The 24,157-nt window shown below is 45.5% G+C and overlaps 1 protein-coding gene across 1 annotated transcript in view; it reads right to left on the bottom strand.

Moving 5' to 3' along the window:
• agmo (alkylglycerol monooxygenase) overlaps window positions 1–24,157 on the bottom strand; it is a 651,239-nt gene that overhangs the window by 207,571 nt on the left and 419,511 nt on the right. The window contains exons 7-8 of the mRNA XM_070879980.1: window positions 22,726–22,791; window positions 4,112–4,191 (exon numbers count right to left, since the gene is read on the bottom strand). Coding sequence (XP_070736081.1) covers window positions 4,112–4,191; window positions 22,726–22,791 — 146 coding nt within the window. The remainder of the gene's footprint in view (window positions 1–4,111; window positions 4,192–22,725; window positions 22,792–24,157) is intronic.

Genomic DNA, 24,157 nt, shown 5'->3' with positions numbered 1-24,157 from the left:
GAATGAGCAGCTGAAGGACAGTTGAGGGCAGGGGGAAGAGGGGGAGCTGAGGAGATGATCTCAATCTTTGATATAAAGAAATCTATTAGCTCCCTGTCCTTGGTGGTAGAAGCGAAGTTGGAAGGGAGAACAAGGTTTGAGGAAACCATTTCTCAAAAAGAGAAGGTATCATAGGAGGGAATTTTAAACCCAGGAGGGGCAGGAGAGGGGCAGGGGTTAAATTCTTAAGAATGTGAAACCTGACCCCAACCCGCCGCCAAGCACCCACTTCCAGTTAACTGAGTTGGGTTGAGATGCGGGCAAGTATCTTGATCTCGAGAAACCAGTCAGCAATTTAAATATATTACTGAGGCTGTATGCCTTAGACTTTAGCAGCCATTTGAATTTAACAGTTGTGGGCCAGATTTCCGAAGGCACTGGAAACTCAGTAGCTAAAGGGAGGCAAGAGGATCCAGCAGTCAAGTGCTTTTCATAGCACAGCTTGTGGGCCAGGAGGAACAGGAATGCTTGACCCCGGCCCACCAAGCTAAACTGTCGCGATTGGCCTCCCTTCCCTCAATCCACCAACCCTCCCCCTGCCATTCGATACCCCCTCCGATCTCCAGCCTGATCCACGATCCGATGCCCTCCGCCCCAGATCTCCAAGCAATTTGTGATCTCTACCCCCCACCCTTGATCTCTCCCTCCCTCCTCTCTGGTCCCTAGCTGTGACCTGCTAGAGCAGACCATCCCACTTGACAGCCTCTCAACCTGGCTGGCTGCCGGCCAGGAAACAGAGAAAAAAAATTCAAATGAGGTCCTGCCCTTAAATTTGGCAGGGCCTTCTTGTTCTCCATACTTCCAGGTTCCCCAGCCGCTACACGTCGCCTCCCCGTAAATATTGGGGCCTTTATCTTAGAATGATAGGAGGAGTTGGCCATGGAAAGGGAAGAATGTAATGCTCAATATGATTCATCCAGTGTGCAAAATGTGCTCAAGTCTGCAAGCCCTCAGACATAAGGGTGTAGAGATGGGAGTTGTAGCAGGGGTGAAGGTGGGAGACAATAAGTGCATAGAAGTGAGATGTTTAGCAGGTAGACAGCAGCAGTGGTGTCATGACAGACAGAGGGCAAGACGGAGGGGAATTGGGCGTTTGAGATGATTCAGTGAGCTGGAAGGGAATTTTTTTTCCCAGATTAGAGGGTAAGGGTGGTGGGATTGGAGGTAGGCAGAGATCTGTGAATGGTGAGGGAGAGGAGAAAGTGATGATGGAAACCCACAGCAGTGATTGAGACCTTATAGATGGTGATGCCCTATAGATGAGAAGGCCAAGGGTGTGAGTGGAGGATTTGATGCATAGGTGAACCTAAGGGAGAAGAGGAGAACACAGATATCAATGGGGGGAATTGAGGTGGAGATTGAAGTTAGGTGTGTATGAGTAGTTGCTTGGTGCAAAGGCAGAGGGAGGAGAGAAGTGAGCAGAATCTTGGCAATAAAATTCCCGTGGGACTGGGTAAGTTGATAAATGGTAAGATCTTTAAACAAAAAGGAGGGGTGGAAAGAGCAAGGTAGTCAAATAATAAAAGGTTGCCTGAGTCGTAGGGAAAAATCCTAAGGTGAGCATTTCTGCTGCAATGTGGGCTCCCAAAGCAAGCACTCTACTTGGAACTCCTAAACGGCAAGCGAGCCCCAGGTAAGCAGAGGAAACATTTCAAGGACACCCTCAAAGCCTACTTGATTAAGTGCAACATCCCCACCGGCACCTGGGAATCCCTGGCCCAAGACCGCCTTAAGTGGAGGAAGAGCATCCGGGAGGGCGTTGAGCAACTCGAGTCTTGTCGCCAAGAGCATGCAGAAATCAAGCGCAGGCAGGTGAAGGAACATGCAGCAAACCAGACTCCCCACCCACCCTTTCCTTCAGCGACTGTCTGTCCCACCTGTGACAGAGACTGTAATTCCCGTATTGGACTGTGCAGTCACCTGAGAACTCACTTTTAGAGTGGAAGCAAGTCTTCCTCGATTTAGAGGGACTGCCTATGATGATGATTACATGTTAACATAAGAACATAAGAAATAGGAGCAGGAGTAGCCCATTTGACCCCTTGAGCCTGCTCCGCCATTTAATAATATCGTGGTTGATCTGATCATGAAATCAGCTCCACTTCCCTGCCCTCTCCTCATAACCCTTTATTCCCTTTTCGCTCAAAATCTGTCGATCTCCGCTTTAAATATATTCAATGACCCAGCCTTCACGCTTCCTGGGGCAGAGAATTCCATAGATTTACAACCCTTTGAGAGAAGAAATTCACCCTCATCTCAGTTTTAATTGGGCGGCCCCTTAGTCTGAGACTAGGCCCCTTAGTTTTAGATTCCCCTATGAGTGGAAATATCCTCTCTGCATCCACTGTTTGTAAAACAGGATTCTGTTAGCTACAGGATATTAACTGGTTCATCCATAATGAGACTGTGGATGCAAGGGCCTTGTTTCTGAAGGAGCAAGTAATCGAGGGGACTAGTTGGAGAGGGCTAATGACCAAAAATAAGGCCAGAGGAGGAGGTGCAAGATGAAAGGAGGAGAGGAGGGAGGTTAAACAAGTTGTCTCCTGGGAATGACCTGTGTGAGTGGTCACGAGGAGCAGGGGTGAAGCACTTGGGTTGCCAGCAACCCCAGCAATAAGTGCCACCGAGGTTCATTAACAAGACTCAAACCATGGAGGGTGCCAGGACAGTGGGGGTCAAATTAGGTGAGGCGGGAGCTGAGAGGGGCATGTTGTTGAAAAGAAAAGAAAAAAGGGTGATAGCAAAGAGGATAATGGGAGCAGATGTAGAAGGAGGCGAGAGAGTAAAAGAGAACAGAGCCAAGATGAGGGAAAATAGTGGGGGTGCTAGAAATTATCCTTCAGGGTTCTATTGAGTGTGAGTGTGTGCCAGAGATCTGGAGAATGGCCAATGTAATACATAATTTCAAAAAAAGGGAGGCAAGCTCATTTGAGGTAATTACAAACTAGTTAGTTTAAGTTTGTATTAGGGAAGATTTTATCAATTTTTAATGAAAGATGAAATTATTAACTTGCCAGAAGAGGAGAAAATAATTAAAAGTCCTTTGAGCAGATGACAGATAGGATTATAGAAACAGGAGTAGGTCATTCAGTCCCTCAAGCCTGTCTTGCCACGGTGGTTAGGGGAATGCAATGGATATAAAGTACATGGACTTTCAGAAATTTATGAAGATATTCATATGGAGACTGGATTTTGTGTCTTCTGTTGTGCATACTTCACTAGCATTACTGAGTAAAGTCACCTTTGTGAAGACAGCACAAAGGCCTTACTAGGAGAGTCACATGTTAACTGTCTAGACCTTTTATAATGCTACAATGAGGGGAATCTTAGCCCCCAAAAATGGGAAGGTTGGGGTCGGGTGGAGGTCAAAGAGTGAAAAAACGGAATCCCGACCCCAACCCGTTCACTTCCGGTTTTAATGGAGGCGGGATGAGGGGGCGGTAGCCAAACCGCTTGCAGGAGGCAGGTCGTCCATTTAAATATTATAATGAGATGGCTTGCCTCATGGTGATCCACCATTACAAATGTAATTTTGGCTTGTTGTGTTTCCCCAGGCCAAAGAGAGGTGAGGACTGTTGAATCCAGGAGGTAACTTTGCCTTCCCACTTGCCTGCTGGATCCAATGTATCTGCCTCACTAAGTCCCCGCAAATTGACACCCACCAACCCCCACCCCTCTGATCTCTCTCTCTATTTACTAATGTATATTCATGAAAAAAAACATTGAGTATGTCAGAATTCAACCTCAGAAAACACAGGAAACATTCAGGCTGTCAACATGACTGGGCATTGGACGAAATAAATGACACCGCTTTCTTTCTAAAGTACATACTGGAACTATTAGATGTCTTTATATGAAAACTAGTTTAATTTGCATTAACTTTCTTTAACCCTAACCTGCGCATGTAAATATGCATTCTGTTTAAATAAAGTTGTCTCAAAGGAATAATTCTTGCCTCACAATATAAAAAGCAATTTATGGTTCAACACCATAGCACAAAAAGATATTGGACTTGAAACAAACTTTGCAGATTAATTTAATAATATTTATTCGAAATTAAGAATATATGTACCTGCACCCAGAAAGGTTCAAATGCATTGATGGGGTGAGTTAGGCCATAGATCACTTTCTCATTCTCTGGCTCAAAGGTATCTGTTTAACGAAAGAAAAGTAGTGTTAATAGAGGAACAGTTCATGATCTACAGACATGCATTACTCTGCATGATTCTTTACATATGAAAAGGAAGGAAATTTGGGTACATTAAAGAATCATTGTTGCTCTACTGTGTTTTTTTATGTTCTATACTGCTGGAGAAGTCTGTTGCACTCCAAGGGCTCAATTTACCCCAAGCCCGTTTTCTGGCGTATTGCCAGTTACGCCCATTTTTTTAGATCAAAAATGCGGCAGAAATATTTTGCCAAAGTTTCCCCGATGTATAATTCGAATTTGGCACCATGCAGCGTGTCCAGTCGCCTCGGGGGGGTTGAGCCTGCTGTATGCGCCAAAAACCAATGCCGCACCTTCTGCGCATGCGCGGGAAAAAAAAGTTACGTTTTTGACGTCGTTTCAATGGACGCACATGCTTAGTACAGCTCGGATTTGGCAATCGGCCATTTTTAAAGAGCCAGTTGTGTGTGTTACAAGTGCTGCGTGAGAGCATTGGAAAAATCGCAGCTGCAGCTATACAAGATGCAACGCAGTGCAAGGACTAAGAATTTCTTACTGGAAGAAGTGGAGGCACTGGTTACTGTGATTGAGAACAGATGGCAGGAGCTGGACACCAGCAGAGGTCACATAAAAGTTCCACTCAAAGAAATGAAGAAACACTGGAACCAAGTTGCAGAAGATTACTGCACAGTGGTGAACACCATGAGATCTGGAGGCCAGTGTAAAAAGAAATGGCAGGACCTTGGTCAAGTAGTTAGTGAGTGTAAGTATATTTTCATTTATTCAATGCAATTGTAAATGTGACCAGCAGTATATGTCCCACCCAGCAGAAAGACAGTCTTTCTAAAAAGTTGCATTTTCATCTCTGCAGAGGAAAATGGCACACAACAAAAGGGAAAGAACTCGAACAGGAGGAGGCCCGGCAAATCTGCACCCACTGACACCCTTGGAAGAGAGGGTCGCTGCTTTGATGGGTCCTGCCTGGAAAAAAGCAATCAGTACTGCACAAGCTGGGCCCACACTCGAGGGAGAGGGTAAGTCCTGCAAATTCACGTGGCCCTTCAAATCAACCTGCTGCCCGGCCTGCGATGTGTGAGAGTATTCATACCACCCATCCTGCCCCCTCCTCTGCTGCTAACCATTTGACTGTTCTGTTATATTTTGCAGAACTTGAAGCCAACCCTGACGATGCAGAAGAAGATTCAGAATTGGACGAGCCAGAGGAGGAGAACATCTTCCAATCCATCCATGGGGGTGATGGGCAGGGGATGGAGCTGGATGAAGCTCCCACTGTTGTACTGACTTTGGAGGAGGTGCCGCTCATGGAGGTGACAGCCCCTTCCATGACTAGTGGTTTGAATGTTGGTGGGACATTCCATGGTTTCACACCTTCCGAGGTTGCAGATCCCAGTGGGGTGTGCAGCGAGGCACACCCAGGGCCCCACCGTCCCAGGCTGCGGGTCCCAGTGGTGTGGTGCAAGCCACACCCATGGGGAGGAGGGGAAGGAGAGCTCGACCGTGCTCTCCTGAGATGCAGGATGTAACAGATGTGATTCAGATGATGTCATTGAGTGCGAAGAGCATTGACCTTACACGATCACTCCTGGACACCATCAGTGGGGTGAGTGATGAGGTAGCAGGACTGTCGGGAGAAGTAACAACACTCTCACGAGAAATGGGAACGACATCCAGGACAATCAGTGAGGGAATAGTGGCCATGAGGGAGGGAAAGTCAGAGGTACTGCAAACCACATCATTGACCCCATGAGGGAGGGAATGTTGCAGGCCATTGAGACACTGTCAGGGCGCATGAGGGACAGCATGTTGGAGTTAACTGCTGCAATAAGGGAACACACCCAGACCCCGCGCCCATTGACAGAATCAACTGCCACTCCCACTCCATTCCCCACACCAGCCTCTGAAGATCCCAAAGCCGGGCCCTCCACATTGCCGCCTGGGCCCTCCAACTTGCCGCCTGACGCCCACCACCCTCAAGAGGTGCGCACTACCCGAGATGTTAGAAAGAATAAGCTTAATATCATGCCCAGTGCAAGCACCCTACTCAGAACTCCTTTGCGACAAACGAGCCAAAGGTGGGCAGAGGAAAGGTTACCAAGACATCCTCAAAGCCTCCCTGATAAAGTGCAACATCCCAACTGACACCTGGGAGTCCCTGGCCAAAGACCGCCCTAAGTGGAGGAAGTGCATCCAGGAGGGCGCTGAGCACCTCGAGTCTCATCGCCGAGAGGATGCAGAAATCAAGCGCAGGCAGCGTAAAGATCGTGCGGCAAACCAGTCCCACCCACCTTTTCCCTCAACGACTATCTCTCCCACCTGTGACAGGGATTGTGGTTCTTGTATTGGATTGTTCAGCCACCTAAGGACTCATTTTAAGAGTGGAAGCAAGTCTTCCTCGATTCCAAGGGACTGCCTATGATGATGATGATTATTATTATTGTTACTGTTGTAACTGTTCTCAACTTAAAAGTTTTTTGTAAGTTATGTAAATTTACAAGTTTATAAGTGATCTTAAAGTTTTTAAGCGATCTTAAAGGGTGATCTTAAGGTAAAGTTTGATACAAGAATAATTTTATTAAAGTTAAGTTATTGTAAACTTTTGAATAAAATATATTTTACATTAAAACTCAACCATGTTTCATTAACACAACACAACATTATGGAACAGCTCCAAACAGTAAACATGTCCATGTGGAATAGTTGTCGCTGACTTCAATTTAACCTTTGAAAGAAGCTGAAAACGCCAGGAAAGCAGGCAGCACAGGTTCACAGTTGTATCTTTCCAGGTCTGTATGGATGGACCACTCCTGTATGGATGTGACTTCTCTCTTCCCGCCCCTCCCACTCAACCCTCTTGAGTCTTGTGATTTCTATCTCTCCGTCCCCGGGCTCCAAGCCTTACGATCAGCACCTCTCTCTCTCCTCTCCACCCCCCACCACGCCCCAGCCTTTACTAATTGCTTGTGACTTCTCTCTCCCCCTCCCCAGGCTCCAAGCCTTCCAATCAGCATCCCCTCTCTCTCTCTCTCTCTCCTCCCCCTCCCCCCACGGCTTATTTTGTAGCCGAACCCCGAGCCGCTGTGTCCGGGTGCGAGGCTGATTCTGCCGACCAAACCTACAACCCTCCAGGCCTCCTTCAAGACGTTTGTTGGTGGCGTGTGAGTGAGTTAAAAAAAAAGAGAAAACTTGTGAGATCCAACAAATTTACACTTCTCCATTGACAGGTTAAAAAAAAGTTGAACTTTATTATTGATTTTGACTGTGTTCTTGACTCCCTCCAAAAGCGCAGGTTTGTGCCTGGGTGCTGGTTTTCTGAACTCACCAGAAGGTTTTTCGGGAGTGGCCAGATACGCTGACCTAAGAGAAAAAAATGTTGGCCAAATTGCGAACAATTGAAAAAACCATCGCAAACATGAGGGAACGCCCCCATGACGTAAAAAAAAACCGGCCTAGAAAAATCGTATCTAAGCTCAGTTACACCAGTGCAGATCGCAGGAGGAAAGCCAGAAAAAATGGCGCGCACCAAAAAAACGGCGCAAATGACCGGGGAAAATTGAGCCCCAAGTTAGGAATTTAGGGAAACTGGTGTACAAACAAACCCATGGGGCCGAAATTGCCCTTTACTATAAGAGGCGGCCACGGGTCGGTGAGGACTCACTGCTTGGTCTGCGTGGAGGGGCCGACACTTTGAAAATTGCCCTGGCCGTCTTCTCGCCCCATCGGACATGCACCGACTCCTTACCAACCGGTGACGACCCCTTTTCCACCCCGCATGGAAAATTGCCCCACGGGAAATTCCCTACATTTATTTTCACTTAGTTGATCTGATGTGACATTGTCAGGGAGTCAAGACCAATTCATTAGTCAAGGAAAACAAAGTTGTAAGGCAAGCGGGGTAACTGGATCCCTGCAGGGTAGGTGGAAGGAGGCAGATGAGAGAGGCAGGGGGTGGGGAAGAGAACAAGAGGGGAAGAGGACAAGAGAAGGGGAAGCAAAGAGAGAGGGATATGGAATAAGGGATACGATAGCCGGGAAAAAAAGATATTGCAGGGAGAGAATTAGATCACAGAGGGGAAAGGAGGGGAAGGAACAGGGAGAAGAGGAAAAAACAGGAATAGCAGTAGAGAAGATTAATGAATGAGGGGATGACGGGAGTAAAGGGGTAGGGAACAACATGAGTAATTGAGGAAGGAGATAGGAGTGGAGCTGCTGAGGAGCACATTTTACCCTCAACCCCACCGAAATGCAGCCTGCGACCTTTGGTGACTACATTCCCCATAACACCATGTCATACTACTCACCACCTCACATCCAAAAGAAAGTTGCAAAAAGAGATAAAGGAGGAGAAGCAGAAGGGAGTGACAGAAGCAGAAGAGCAACACGGAGAAGCAACAACATAAAAACACCATTACATCCCTCCTTCCCCCCTTGCAGCCCCCCCAGCCAAATCATAACACAAAACCTGCCTACCACCTGGTTGAATACCTCCTCCCACCCACAACCTGAAATCTGGCCTGCGGCCCTGGCCAGTTCCCTCTCCGTGCCTCCCTTTCCTACATTACAACAGTGACTCCACTTCAAAAGTACATCATCGGCTGTAAAGCATGTTGGAACATCCCGAGGTCGCGAAAGGTGTCTTATAAATGCAAATTGTTTCTTGAGTAACCACACTCTCTGATTTACAGGCTGGGAGTGCAGAATTGGCCTTACAGATTAAAATTTTAAATAAACATCAAATAAAATTAACCTGGCAGAAACTCTCACCACCAATTCCATCCCCTTCTCCAGCATGTCATTCTTGGCATGCTATTCAACCCCATATTCTCTCCATTACAAAGACCACCAACTTCCACCTCCATAACACAATCTGCTTTAGCCCTTATCTGTAAACCATCTGCGACTGAACTTCTGCCCCACACCTTTGTCACTTCCAGACGCAACTGTTGCAGTGCTCTCCTTGCCAGCCTCCCATCCTCCATAAATGTCAGCTCATACAAAACTCTGCTACATGTATCCTATCCTGCAACAAGTCCCACTCACCCATCACCCTTGTCCTCACTGACCTACACATGCTCCTGGCCTCTCAATGCCTCAAATTTACAATTGCCTACCGTGTGTTTAAATCCTTTCATGGTCTTGCCCCTCCCTATGTCTGTAACCTCTTCCAGCCTTACAACCATCCTCCCTCCCTCACAAACTCTCCATTCCTCTGGCCTCTTCTGTATTTTCTGCTGCCTTCTCTCTACTATTGGAGGCTGAGGAATTTCCAAGCTCAAGATTTCCCTTCCTAAACCCCTCCATCTTTCTCTCTTCCTTTAAGGTCCTCTTTCATCTCTTGGAATAAGATTTTGGATACCCATCTTAATGGGCTCAATGTTCCCCAAGCCCGTTTTCTGGTGTATTGCCAGAGTTGCACCACTTATTTAGGTCCAGAAATGCGCCAGAAACACATGTCTGAACTTTCTCCAATGTTTGTACTGTATTCTGGAGGCCAGTCGCTTCGGGGTGATAAGAGCCTATGGTCTGCGTTGGAAAAAGCCTGGCCAATTCTGGCCGAAGCAGAAATGGAATAACTATCAGCTAGCCAAAGTTCCCCAAATGGCCAGATTCGCCGTAGGTGGCTGGTTACGCCCCCTTTTGAGAAAAAAAAGTACCTAAAAAAAACATTGGCGGGTGAGAAAGTTGGTTCTCAAACCAGTAGCGTAAGCTTAAGCAGGCTGGTGCAAATTGATTGGGGAAACTGGGGATTTTAAATTTAGACCAGAAAAAGCAGCCTGCTCCAAAAAAACAGCGCAAATCACTGGGGAAAATTGAGCCCAGTATCTTCTTCTTTGGCTCGGTGACTATTTTTTCCTTGTGCCTCTGAAGTGCCTTGGGATGTTCTTTCCACTTTAAATGTTGTTGTTCTTGATGTTGTTTTACTTAAGCAGCAAATACTACTGTTTAAGTAACACGGCTTCAAGTTATTTAAGCAGTTTGAGTGAGACAGAACAGCAGAGCTGAGAGGACCAAAGATCAAGTGGGAAGAATTAGCCAATTAGAAATAAGTATGATAAGGAACTTTTTTAGTGTCACAGGCAGGTGTGATGGAGAAATGTTGAGAGAATTGTTGACATAAAAGACTCTCGCAAAAATCATGGCAACATGAAATTAAGCTTTTGGGACAGGTAGTGCACTGTAATGGTTCAGATTTCTTTGACTTGTACATAAATGGTTTTAGTAGAAGCTGGCTTTAAAGGGAATAGTTTCCCCAGATGGCTTCCTGCTCGGTTGGCCATCCATAGACAGATGAGAGTTAATTTAAATGTGGGATGGACAATTGCTTTGCACGGATCCCAACGACAGCCAATTTGTGAGCAATATCTGGCCATTCAAGAAGACATCTAACACCTTGGTGTTGACAAACTCTTTTGATCTCTATGTGTCAAGGGACAGAGGTGCCGAAATTCAGCCTCCCGAAAATGTAACTTCTACGTTGACAGGTTAAAAAAAAGTTGAACTTTATTATTGATTTTGACAGTGTTCTTGACTCCCTCCAAAACCGCAGGTTTGTGAATGTGTGCTGGTTTTCTTAACTCACCGGAAGGTTTTTCGGGAGTGGCCAGATACGCCGACCTAAGAGAAAAAAATGTTGGCCAAACTGCGAACAATTGGAAAAACCGCCGCAGACATGAGGGAACAACCCTATGACGTAAAAAAAAAACTGGCCGAGAAAAATCGTAACTAAGTCAGTTATGCCGGCGCAGATCGCAGGGGGAAAGCCAGAAAAAATGGCGCAAATGACTGGGGAAAATTGAGCCCCAAGTCTGGCAAGTTAGGAACTGGGAGAAACTGGTGTACAAACAAACCCATGGGGCCGAAATTGCCGTTTACTATAAGAGGCGGCCACGGGTCAGTGAGGACTCACCGCTCAGTCGGCGTGAAGGGGCCGACACTTTGAAAATTGCCCTGGCCGTCTTCTCGCCCCGTCGGGCACGCACCGACCCCTTACCGACCGGTGACGACCCCTTTTCCACCCCGCATGGAAAATTGCCCCACGGGAAATTCCCTACATTTATTTTCACTTAGTTGATCTGATGTGACATTGTCAGGAAGTCAAGACCAATTCATTATTCAAGTAAAGTAAATTTGTTAGGCAAGGAGGATAACTGGAACCCTGCAGGATAGGTGGAAAGAGGCAGATGAGAGAGGCAGGGGGTGGGGAAGAGAACAAGAGAGGAAGAGGACAAGAGGAGGGGAAGCGAAGAGACAGTGATATGGAGTAAGATATGGAGTACGATAGCCGGGAAAGAAAGATATTGCAGAGAGAGAATTAGATCACAGAGGGGAAAGGAGGGGAAGGAAGGGAGTGCAGGGGTCGCCTGCGGTCCACTGTGCTCATCCCTCTCCAAAACAGATACAACACTTTGGGTACTGTTGGGGAGTGATGACTCATCAGGGGAGGCAGCAGCGGCCAAGTTCATGGCACCGTGGGAGGCTCTGCTGCACAGAAGGGCAGAAAAAAGAGTGGGAGAGCTATAGTGGGAGGGGATTCTATTGTAAGGGAACAGTCAGACGTTTGTGCGGCTGCAATCGAGACTCCAGGATGGTATGTTGCCTCCCTGGTGCAAGGTCAAGGATGTCTCAGAGCAGCTGCAGGACATTGTGGAGGGGGAGGGTGAACAGCCAGTTCACCCTCCCCCTCCACAACGATATAGGTAAAAAACAGGATGAAGTCCTACAAGCTGAATTTAGAGAGCTAGGAGTTAAATTAAAAAGTAGGACCTCAAAGCTAGTAATCTCAGGATTGCGACCAGTGCCATGTGCTAGTCAGAGTAGGAATCGCAGGATAGCTAAGATGAATACGTGGCTTGAGGAGTGGTGCAGAAGGAAGGGATTCAAATTCCTGGGACATTGGAACCGGTTCTGGGGGAGGTGGGACCAGTACAAATCGGACGGTCTGCACCTGGGCAGCCCCCGAACCAATGTCCGAGGGGGAGTGTTTGCTAGTGCTGTTGTGGGGGGTTTAAACTAATATGGCAGAAGGATGGGAACCAATGCAGGTAGACAGAGGGAAGTAGAATGGGGGCAGAAGCAAAGGATAGAAAGAAGAAAAATAAAAGTGGAGGAGAGAGAAACCCAAGGCAAAAATCAAAAAGGGCCACATTACAGAAAAATTCTAAAGGGGCAAAGTGTGTTAAAACGACAAGCCTGAAGGCTCTGTGCCTCAAAGCGAGGAGTATTCGTAATAAGATGGACAAATTAACTGCGCAGGCAGCAATTAACGAATATGATATAATTGGCATCAGGGAGACATGGCTCCAGGGTGACCAAGGCTGGGAACTCAACATCCAGGGGTATTCAACATTCAGGACGGATAGACAGAAAGAAAAAGGAGGTGGGGTAGCGTTGCTGGTTAAAGAGGAAATTAACGCAATAGTAAGGAAGTCATTAGCTTGGATGATGTGGAATCTGTATGGGTGGAGCTGCGGAAGACCAAAGGGCAGAAAACGCTAGTGGGAGTAGTGTACAGGTCACCAAACAGTAGTAGTGAGGTTGGGGACAGCATCAAACAAGAAATTATGAATGCATGCCATAAAGCTACAGCAGTTATCATGGGCGACTTTAATCTACATATAGATTGGGCTAACCAAACTGGTAGCAATACAGTGGAGGAGGATTTCCTGGAGTGTATTAGGGATGGTTTTCTAGACCAATATGTCGAGGAACCAATTAGAGGGCTGACCATCCTAGACTGGGTGATGTGTAATGAGAAAGGACTAATTAGCAATCTTGTTGTGTGAGGCCCCTTGGGGAAGAATGACCATAATATGGCAGAATTTTTTATTAAGATGGAGAGTGACACAGTTAATTCAGAGACTAGGGTCTTGAAATTGAGGAAAGGGAACTTCGAAGGTATAAAAAAAACGTGAATTGGCAAGAACAGACTGGCAAATGATACTTAAAGGGTTGACGGTGGATAGGCAACGGCAAACATTTAAAGATCACATGGATGAACTTCAACAATTGTACATTCCTGTCTGGAGTAAAAATAAAACGGGGAAGGTGGCTTAACCGTGCCTAACAAGGGAAATTAAGGATAGTGTTAAATCCAAGGAAGAGGCTTATAAATTGGCCAGAAAAAGCAGCAAACCTGAGGACTGGGAGAAATTTAGAATCCAGCAGAGGAGGACAAAGTGTTTAATTAGGAGGGCAAAATAGAGTATGAGAGGAAGCTTGCTGGGAACATAAAAACTGACTACAAAAGCTTCTATAGATAGGTGAAGAGAAAAAGATTACTGAAGACAAATGTAGGTCCCTTGCAGTCAGATTCAGGTGAAGTTAGAATGGGGAACAAAGAAATGGCAGACCAGTTGAACAAATACTTTGGTTCTGTCTTCATGAAGGAAGACACAAATAACCTTCCGGAAATACTAGGGGACCGAGGGTCTAGTGAGAGGGAGGAACTGAAGGAAATCCTTATTAGGCGGGAAATTGTGTTAGGGAAATTGATGGGACCGAAGGCCGATAAATCCCCGGGGCCTGATAGTCTGCATCCCAGAGTACTTAAGGACGTAGCCCTAGAAATAGTGGATGCATTGGTGATCATTTTCCAACAGTCTATCAACTCTGGATCAGTTCCTATGGACTGGAGGGTAGCTAATGTAACAACACTTTTTAAAAAAGGAGGGAGAGAGAAAACAGGTAATTATAGACCGGTTAGCCTGACATCAGTAGTGGGGAAAATGTTGGAATCAATTACTAAAGATGAAATAGCAGCGCATTTGGGAAGCAGTGACAGGATCGGTCCAAGTCAGCATGGATTTATGAAAGGGAAATCATGCTTGACAAATCTTCTAGAATTTTTTGAGAATGTAACCAGTAGAGCGGACAAGGGAGAACCAGTGGATGTGGTGTATTTGCACTTTCAAAAGGCTTTTGACAAGGACCCACACAAGAGATTGGTGTGCAAAATTAAAGCACATGGTATTGGGGGATAATGTACTGACGTGGATAGAGAACTGGTTGGCAGACAGGAAGCAGAGAGTTGGGATTAACGGATCTTTTTCAGAATGGCAGGCAGTGACTAGTGGGGTGCCGCAGGGCTCAGTGCTGGGACCCCAGCTATTTGCAATATACATCAATGATTTAGATGAAGGAATTGAGTGTAATATCTCCAAGTTTGCAGATGATACCAAGCTGGGTGGCGGTGTGAGCTGTGAGGAGGATGCTAAGAGGCTGTAGGGTGACTTGGACAGGTTAGGTATGTGGGCAAATGCATGGCAGATGCAGTATAATGTGGATAAATGTGAGGTTATCCACTTTGGTGGGAAAAACACGAAGGCAGAATATTATCTGAATGGCGGCAGATTAGGAAAAAGGGGAGGTACAACAAGACCTGGGTGTCATGATACATCAGTCATTGAAAGTTGGCATGCAGGTGGTGAAGAAGGCAAATGGCATGTTGGCCTTCATAGCGAGAGGATTTGAGTATAGGAGCAGGGAGGTCTAACTGCAGTTGTACAGGGCCTTGGTGAGGCCTCACCTGGAATATTGTGTTCAGTTTTGGTCTCCTAATCTGAGGAAGGACATTCTTGCTATTGAGGGAGTGCAGCGAAGGTTCACCAGACTGATTCCCGGGATGGCAGGACTGAAATATGAGGAGAGACTGGATCGACTGGGCCTGTATTCACTGGAGTTTAGAAGGATGAGAGGGGATCTCTTAGAAACATAAAATTCTGACGGGACTCGACAGGTTAGATGCAGGAAGAATGTTCCCGATGTTGGGCAAGTCCAGAACCAAACCAGGGGACACAGTCTAAGGATAAGGGGTAAGTCATTTCGGATTAAGATGAGGAGAAACTTCTTTACTTAGAGAGTTGTTAACCTGTGGAATTTTCTACCGCAGAGAGTTGTTGATGCCAGTTCCTTGGAAATATTCAAGAGGGAGTTCGATATGGCCCTTACGGCTAAAGGGATCAAGGGGTATGGAGAGAAAGCAGGAAAGGGGTACTGAGGTGAATGATCAGCCATGATCATATTGAACGGTGGTGCAGGCTCGAAGGGCTGAATGGCATACTGCTGCACCTATTTTCTATGTTTCTATGAAAGAACAAGAACAGCAGTAAAGAAGAGTAATGAATGAGGGGATGAAGGGAGTAAAGGGGTTGGGAACAACACGAGTAATTGAGGAAGGAGATAGGAGTGGAGCTGCTGAGGAGCACATTTTACCCTCAACCCCACCGAAATGCAGCCTGCGGCCTTTGGTAACTACTTTCCCCATAACACCATGTCATACTACTCACCACCTCACATCCAAAAGAAAGTAGCAAAAAGAGATAAAGGAAGAGAAGCAGAAGAGAAGAGAGAGACAGAAGCAGAAGAGCAACACGGAGAAGCAACAATATAAAAACACCATTACATCCCTCCTTCCCCCCTCGCACCCCCCAGCCAAATCACAACACAAAACCTGCCTACCACCTGGTTGAATACCTCCTCCCATCCACAACCTGAAATCTGGCTTCCGTGCCTCCCTTTCCTACAATACACAACAGTGACTCCACTTCAAAAGTACTTCATTGGGTGGAAAGCGCGTTGGAGCATCCTGAGGTCATGAAAGGTGTCTTATAAATGCAAATTATTTCTTGAGAGTAACCACACTCTCTGATTTACAGACTGGGAGTGCAGAATTGGCCTACAGATTAAAATTTTAAATAAACAACAAATAAAATTAACCTGGCAGAAAAACTCACCACCAATTCCATCCCCTTCTCCAGTATGTCATTCTCGGCATGCTATTCAACCCCATATTCTCTCCATTACAAAGACCACCTACTTCAATCTCCATAACACAATCTGCTTTAGCCCTTATCTGTAAACCATCTGCGACTGAACTTCTGCCCCACACCTTTGTCACTTCCAGACGCAACTATTCCAGTGCTCTCCTTGCCAGCCTCCCATTCTCCATAAATGTCAGCTCGTACAAAACTCTGTAAATGTATCCTATCCTGCAACAAATCCCACTCACCCATCACCCTTGCCCTCACTGACCTACACAAGCTCCTGATCTCTCAATGCCTCACATTTACAATTGCCTACCTTGTGTTAAAATCCTTTCATGGTCTTGCCCCTCCCTATGTCTGTAACCTCTTCCAGCCTTACAACCATCCTCCCTCCCTCACAAACTCTCCTTTCCTCTGGCCTCTTCTGCATTTCCTGCTACCTTCTCTCTACTATTGACGGCTGAGAAATTCCCAAGCTCTAGATCTCCCTCCCTAAACCCCTCCATCTTTCTCTCTTTCTTTAATGCCCTCTTTCATCTCTTTGAACAAGATTTTGGACACCCCTCTTAATGGGCTCAATTGTCCCCAAGCCCATTTTCTGGCATATTGCCAGAGTTGCGCCGCTTATTTAGTTCCAGAAATGTGCCAGAAAAACATGTCTGAACTTTCCCTGATGTTTGTACTGTAATCTGGAGGCCAGCAGGGTGGAGCCTGTGGTTTGCGCCAGAAAAAGCAGCAGGGCCTTCTGCGCATTCAAAAAACTGACATTCTTGACGTTGCTGAAATGGCCGCGCATGCGCAGTAGAGCTCCGAGTTGGCAATCGGCCATTTTTAAAGAGGAAGTTGTGTGTGTGTGTGTGCCAGAAGAAGTGCCGGTCCCAGACTGCTGTGGCCCCCAAGTGAGTGCCGGTTAGCTTGCTCCCTCCCCCGCCGAGCCTCTCCGGTCCCAAGGAAGTGCCGGTCCAAGTGCGCTCTGCTTCCCGCACCTAGCCCAGGCCGAATGGCTTCCGATTTACTTACCTGCGCTGATTTCTTTAACTCTCTGCAAGGGTTTTCTCAAGAGGTCACAAAAGCTGGCCTAAACGGAAATGGAGTAACTATCAGCTGGCCAAAGTTCCCTAGAGTATTGTGTACAGTTTTGGTCTCCTAACTTGAGGAAGGACATTCTTGCTATTGAGGGAGTGCAGCGAAGGTTCACCAGACTGATTCCCGGGATGGCGGGACTGACCTATCAAGAAAGATTGGATCAACTGGGCTTGTATTCACTGGAGTTCAGAAGAATGAGAGGGGATCTCATAGAAACGTTTAAAATTCTGACGGGTTTAGACAGGTTAGATGCAGAAAGAATGTTCCCAATGTTGGGGAAGTCCAGAACCAGGGGTCACAGTCTGAGGATAAGGGGTAAGCCATTTAGGACCGAGATGAGGAGAAACTTCTTCACCCAGAGAGTGGTGAACCTGTGGAATTCTCTACCACAGAAAGTAGTTGAGGCCAATTCACTAAATATATTCAAAAGGGAGTTAGATGAAGTCCTTACTACTCGGGGGATCAAGGGTTATGGCGAGAAAGCAGGAAGGGGGTACTGAAGTTTCATGTTCAGCCATGAACTCATTGAATGGCGGTGCAGGCTAGAAGGGCTGAATGGCCTACTCCTGCACCTATTTTCTATGTTTCTATGTTTCTAAATGGCCAGAATTGGCGTAGATGACTGGTTACGCCCCCTTTTGAGGAAAAACAAATGTTGGCGGGTGAGAAAATTGGATCTTAAACCAGTAGCGTAAGCTTAAGCAGGCTGGTGCAAATTGATTGGGAAAACTGGGGATTTTTAAGTTAGGCCAGAAAAAGCGCCAAAAAAACAGCGCAAATCACTGGGGAAACTTGAGCCCAATATCTTCTTCTTTGGCTCGGTGACTATTTTTTCCTTGTGCCTCTGAAGTGCCTTGGGATGTTCTTTCCACTTTAAATGTTGTTGTTCTTGATGTTGTTTTACTTAAGCAGCAAATACTACTGTTTAAATAACACGGCTTCAAGTTATTTAAGCAGTTTGAGTGAGACAGAACAGCAGAGCTGAGAGGACCAAAGATCAAGTGGGAAGAATTAGCCAATTAGAGATAAGTATGATAAGGAAACTTTTTTGTGTCACAGGCAGGTGTGATGGAAATAGCGTGACAGAAGAAAGTTGTTGGAAATATAATAACAGTATGTTATACTCAAGACCTTTAATTCCTATTATAAATGTTGAGAAAATTGTTGATATAAAAGACTCTCTCAAAAATAATGGCAACATGAAATTAAGCTTTTGGGACACTGTAATGGTTCAGATTTCTTTGACTTATACATAAATGGTTTTAGTAGAAGCTGGCTTTAAAGGGGATAGTTTCCCCAGATGGCTTCATGCTCGGTTGGCCATCCATAGACAGATGAGAGTTAATTTAAAGGATGGACAATTGCTTTGCAGGGATCCCAACAACAGCTAATTCGTGAGCAATGTCTGGCCATTCAAGGAGACATCTAACAAGGTGGTGTTGACAAACTCTTTTGATCTCTATGTGTCAAGGGACAGAGGGGCCGAAATTCAGCCTCCCGAAAATGCCTCTTATCGCTGGAAAGCGGCGGCCATGCGGCGGAGTCAAATGGCCGGCAATTTGGAGTCGAAAGGATTCTCTAGGAATGAGTGATCATAGCATGGTTGAATTTCAAATTCAGTTGCAGGGTTAGAAAGTAGGTTCTCAAACCAGTGTCCTAAGCTTAAATAAAGGAGACTATAAAGGTATGAGGGAAAAATTGGCTAAAGTGGACTGGGAAAATAGATTAAAGTATGGGATGGTTGAGAATCAGTGGCAGATATTTAAGGAGATATTTCATAACTCGCAACAAAAATATATCCCAATGAGAAGGAAAGACTGTAAGAGAAGGGATCACCATCTGTGGCTAACTAAGGAAATAAGGGATGGTATCTAATTGAAAATAAGGGCATACAATGTGGCCAAGACTAGTGGGAGGCCAGAGGATTGGGAAATTTTTAAAAGCCAGCAAAGTACGACATAAAAATGATAAAGATAGGGAAGATTGAAACATAGGAAATAGGTGCAGGAATAGGCCATTCAGCCCTTCGAGCCTGCACCACCATTCAATATGATCATGGCTGATCATGCAACTTCAGTACCCCATTCCTGCTTTCTCTCCATACCCCTTGATCCCTTTAGCCTTAAGGGCCACATCTAACTCCCTTTTGAATATATCTAACAAGCTGTCCTCAACAACTTTCTGTGGTAGAGAATTCCACAGGTTCACAATTCTCTGAGTGAAGAAGTTTTTCCTCATCTCGGTCCTAAATGGCTTACCCCTTGTCCTTAGACTGTGACCCCTCATTCTGGACTTCCCAAACATCGGGAACATTCTTCCAGCATCTAACCTGTCCAATACCGTCAGAATTTTATATGTTTCTTCTAAATTCCAGTGAATATAAGACTAGTCGATCCAATCTTTCTTCATATGTCAATCCTGCCATCCCGGAATCAGTCTGGTGAACCTTCGCTGCACTCCCTCAATAGCAAGAATGTCCTTCCTCAGATTAGGAGACCAAAACTGTACACAATATTCATGGTGTGGCCTCACCAAGGCCCTGTACAACTGCAATAAGACCTCCCTGCTCCTATACTCAAATCCTCTCGCTATGAAGGCCAACATGCCATTTGCCTTCTTCACTGCCTGCTGTACCTGCTTGCCAACTTTCAATGACTGATGTACCATGACATCTAGGTCTCATTGCACCTCCCCTTTTACTTATCTGTCACCATTCTGATAATAATCTGCCTTCCTGTTTTTGCCACCAAAGTGGATAACCTCACATTTATCTATATTATACTGCATCTGCCATGCATTTCCCACTCACCTAGCCTGTCCAATTCTCCCTGCAGCCTCTTAGCATTTTCCTCCCAGCTCACACTGCTACCCAATTTAGTGTCATCTGCATACTTGGAGATATTACATTCAATTCCTTTGTCTAAATCATTAATGTATATTGTAAATAGCTGGGGTCCCAGCACTGAACCTTACGGCACCCCACTAGTCACTGCCTGCGATTCTGAAAAGGACCCGTTTATTCCTACTCTTTGCTTCCTGTCTGCCAACCAGTTCTCTATCCACTTCAGCACATTACCCCCAATACCGTGCGCTTTGATTTTGCACACCAATCTCTTGTGCGGGACCTTGTCAAAAGCCTTTTGAAAGTTCAAATACACCACATAAAAGGTTAAAGCACAAGATAAGGGCTCACAGAGTTGGGGGTAATATATTAGCACGGGTAGAGGATTGGCTAACTAACAGAAAACATTGTCGGGATAAATGGGTCATTTTCAGGTTGGCAAACTGTAACTAGTGGGGTGCCACAGGGATCGGTGCTGAGGCCTCACTATTTACAATCTATATTAATGACTTGGATGAAGGGACCGAGTGTAATGGAGCCAAATTTGCTGATGATACAAAGATAGGTGGGAAAGCAAGTTGTGAGGAGAATGCAAATAATCTGCAAATGGATAGAGATAGGCTAAGTGAATGGGCAAACATTTGGCAGATGGAGCATAATGTGGGAAAATGTGAGGTTATCCATATTGGTAGGAAAAATAAAAAAGCAAATTATTATTCAAATAGGGAGAGATTACAAAATGCTGTGGTACAGAGGGATCTGGGGGCCCTGGTATATCAAACACAAAAAGTTAGCATGCAGGTACAGCAATAATTAGGAAGGCAAATGGAATGTTGGCCTTTATTGCAAAGGGGATGGAGTATAAAAATAGGGAAGTCCTGCTAAAACTGGACCACACCTGGAATACTGCATACAGTTTTAGTCTCCTTATTTAAGGAGGGATATACTTGCATTGGAGGCAGTTCAGAAAAGATTCACAAGGTTGATTCCTGAGATGAAGGGGTTGTCTTCTGAAGAAAGGTTGAGCAGGTTGGGCCTATACTCATTGGAGTTTAGAAGAATGAGAGGTGATCTTATTGAAACATATAAGATTCTGAGGGGGCTTGACAAGGTAGATGCAGAGAGGCTGTTTCCCCTTGTGGGGGAATCTAGAACTTGGGGGCATAGATTCAGAATAAGGGGTCACGGAATTGAGGAGGAATTACTTTTCTCAGAGGGTTGTGAATCTTTGGAATTCTCTACCCCAGAGAGCTGTGAAGGCTGGGTCACTGAATATATTTAACGTGGAGATCGACCGATTTTTGACCGATAAGAGAGTCAAGGGTTTTGGGGAGCGAGCAGGGAAGTGGAGTTGAGACCAAGATCAGATCAGATCAGCAGGCTCGAGGGGCCAAATGGCCTACTCCTGCTCCTATTTCTTATGTTCTTATGTCCTAATTTTTATATTTCCATCCCCCAAAATGTTGTTGAGTCTAGGTCAAATGAAAATTTCAAAACTGAGATTGCTAGATTTTTGATAGGCAAGTGTATTATGGAACCAAGGCGGGTAGATGGAGTTAAGTTACAAATCGACGCTGATGTAATTGAATGTCAGAACAGGCTCCAAGGGCTGAATGGACTACTCCTGTTCCGATGTGCCAGTTTTGGCGTGAAATTAGCGCCGCAATTCCGAAGACAACAGTCGGAGGCCCAACACTCCTGCTCCTCCAGACTACACATAAATTAAAACATTAAAAACTTTCCTTACCATTTCGGAGCAAGCTCTGGAGGTCTCTTTAAGGATCGCTGCTTAGCTTGCCAAAGACCTAGAATAACTGGGCAAAGTATGTGCTACCCAAGCTTCGCCCATTTGCTAACCAATTTTGATCACGGTCCTACAAGTGGCATTAAGACCCCTATTGGCAGGGTGCTTAACGGCAGTTTCAGGTGGGTACCCTCCACACCTAGACGTTGCCAGCTTCCATTTTGGCAGCCGGTGAACTTCCGGGTGAGATTAGGCATGGGGGGTTGCGACCTGAAATTCATCTCTCCGAGGGTGATTTAATATCAAAAATTATATTCCATTTCTCCCCCCACTACTGATCACATTTACAATGGAAGCTGTCCAAGTAAATTTGTTACATTTTAATTACACCCTCCCACTTGTAGTGGCCCTACATGCTACAAACATTCTTAAAAACACAAACAGAAAGTGAGCTTTAGAAAATTTTATGGAGTACTTTATCCTTTTATTCCCGTATATCATTTCTTCATATTTGCATTGCTTTCCTTTCATTCATTATACATTTTATGTTAATTCTCTCAGCTTTAATTTGTTCCATCTGAGGGACTTGAATAACTTTCAAATTGTGGAGGCTTTGGCTGGAGAATGTTGATTTAACAGGTGTGGTTCCTGTGTGACTCTGGGTACGGAATCACTGACTGTGCTGGGTGCCTTAGCTCCGCCCTGGAAGGTCGAAGGATATCTCGCCCACGAGAATACTCCCTGCTATGTTTGATGATGTTTTCACATCTATTCTCTGCACTTTTATCCAGCTCTGCTGAATGGAATGTATTGAACTGGGATGGAGGAAGGGAGGGCAGTTTTCACAGGAGACTACAGTACAAGAATGCCAGAACTGATTTAATTTTATGGCCCTTAAGAGCTTTTAGAAAGTGGGATGTTTTTCTGTAGTTGTTGTTTTCAGTTGTCCTATAACTTTTCTGGGTTCAAATACAGCTCTGTGAAGTGAATGGCATTATCTACCTTGTTGGCTAGCCTAAGAGAAGCTTGAATTTTCTACCAAAGCAGACCAGTCTCTTCTACTTACCAAAAATCCTGTCCCAAATGATAAGAGTTCCAGCATAATTCTTGTCGATGCAGTATTGGTTCCGTCCTGAAGGACAAGGTCGGCAGAAACATACAAATTATTTTCAAAACACTTGGACTTACGAACTGTTTCGCTCAGCTATACAAGATATGCAAATAGCAACAATTAAATACAAGGCATGCCAGAAGAAAAATTCAATCACTGATGCTTTGCAGTTAAAAGAACCAAAGGTGATATGAGAAAAAACTTTTTTATATAGCGGGGTGATTAGGATCTGGAATGCACTGCCTAAAAGAGTGGTGGAGGCAGACTCAATTGCGGCATTCAAAATGGAGTTGGATAAGTACCCGAAGGAAAAATATTTGCAGGGCTACAGGGAAAGGGCGGAGGAGTGGCATTAGCTGAAGTGTTCTTGCTGAGAGCTGGTACAGGCTTGACTGGCCAAATGGTTACAGCACAGAAGGAGGCGATTCTATGATTCTGTGACAGAATACAGGTAATTATCTATCTAAATTCACATTTTGCATTTAGATTTAACTTCCAAAATTGAGTCTTCCAAATCAGAGACAGAATGTTAACACAGCATCAGTGAGTAACCAAACCCTCCCTGTCAGGAGTTAGTGTCCTTTTTAGTATAGGTAAAACAGTCAGAATAGAGTAGTTCCTTCTATGCTCAGAACTTAGGTAATGCTCTCGGATCAGGATTGCATACTCACCTAAACCAAGAGATCACATGAAGAGTAAACTCCTTGCTAAGGTGTCAACATTTACTCGCAGTAGCCCTGTAGCATCTCTGCAAATTTACAATTTTCTTTTTTAAATCTATTATGGTGATTTTAGGTGGAAAAGCAACAGTTGAAATTGAGAATGAAGCCCTGATTATAACTTGACGCGATAGTCTTGTGCATAGTTGGTAAACATTTTTGACCTCAGCAGTATGAGGCCCGGTATCTGCACAGGCAGTCTATCAGCCAAAATTGCCAAGTCTGCTGCTGGGACCCAAAGGAACAGTTCCCAGCACTGTGGCTGGAAAGGGATTCGGGAGGGCCTCGCAGTCAGGGGAGGGGAGGAAATACAGGGCAGGGGAGGCCTAAACTTTCCTTGTAGGGCCCAGTGGAGTACTTCTGTTCCTCCTAGCCCTACAAAGAAAGTAAACAAAAAAAAGACTTACCTTTTTGGGCCTCTTCTGGCCCCAACTCCTTTTTCCACTAGGTTGGCCTGATGGGAAAGCCACAATGGCTTCCCCTGCTGTTTAATTAGCAGTCGGGCCCCAATGATGTCATCGGAGATCGATCTGCAAACCGCCCCGCCCCCCTTGCCGGTTACCAGTGGGTGTTCTTCTCACCTGTTCACAATTGTAGGCTAAAATCGGAAGTTAGTGGAACCTCGGTACATAAGTTCCACTGCCAATTTTAATTGCCCACGCACTCAG

Source organism: Pristiophorus japonicus, chromosome 5 (genome assembly GCF_044704955.1).
Source record: "Pristiophorus japonicus isolate sPriJap1 chromosome 5, sPriJap1.hap1, whole genome shotgun sequence".
Lineage (NCBI taxonomy): Eukaryota > Metazoa > Chordata > Chondrichthyes > Pristiophoridae > Pristiophorus > Pristiophorus japonicus.
This window is presented reverse-complemented; position numbering and strand designations above follow the sequence as displayed.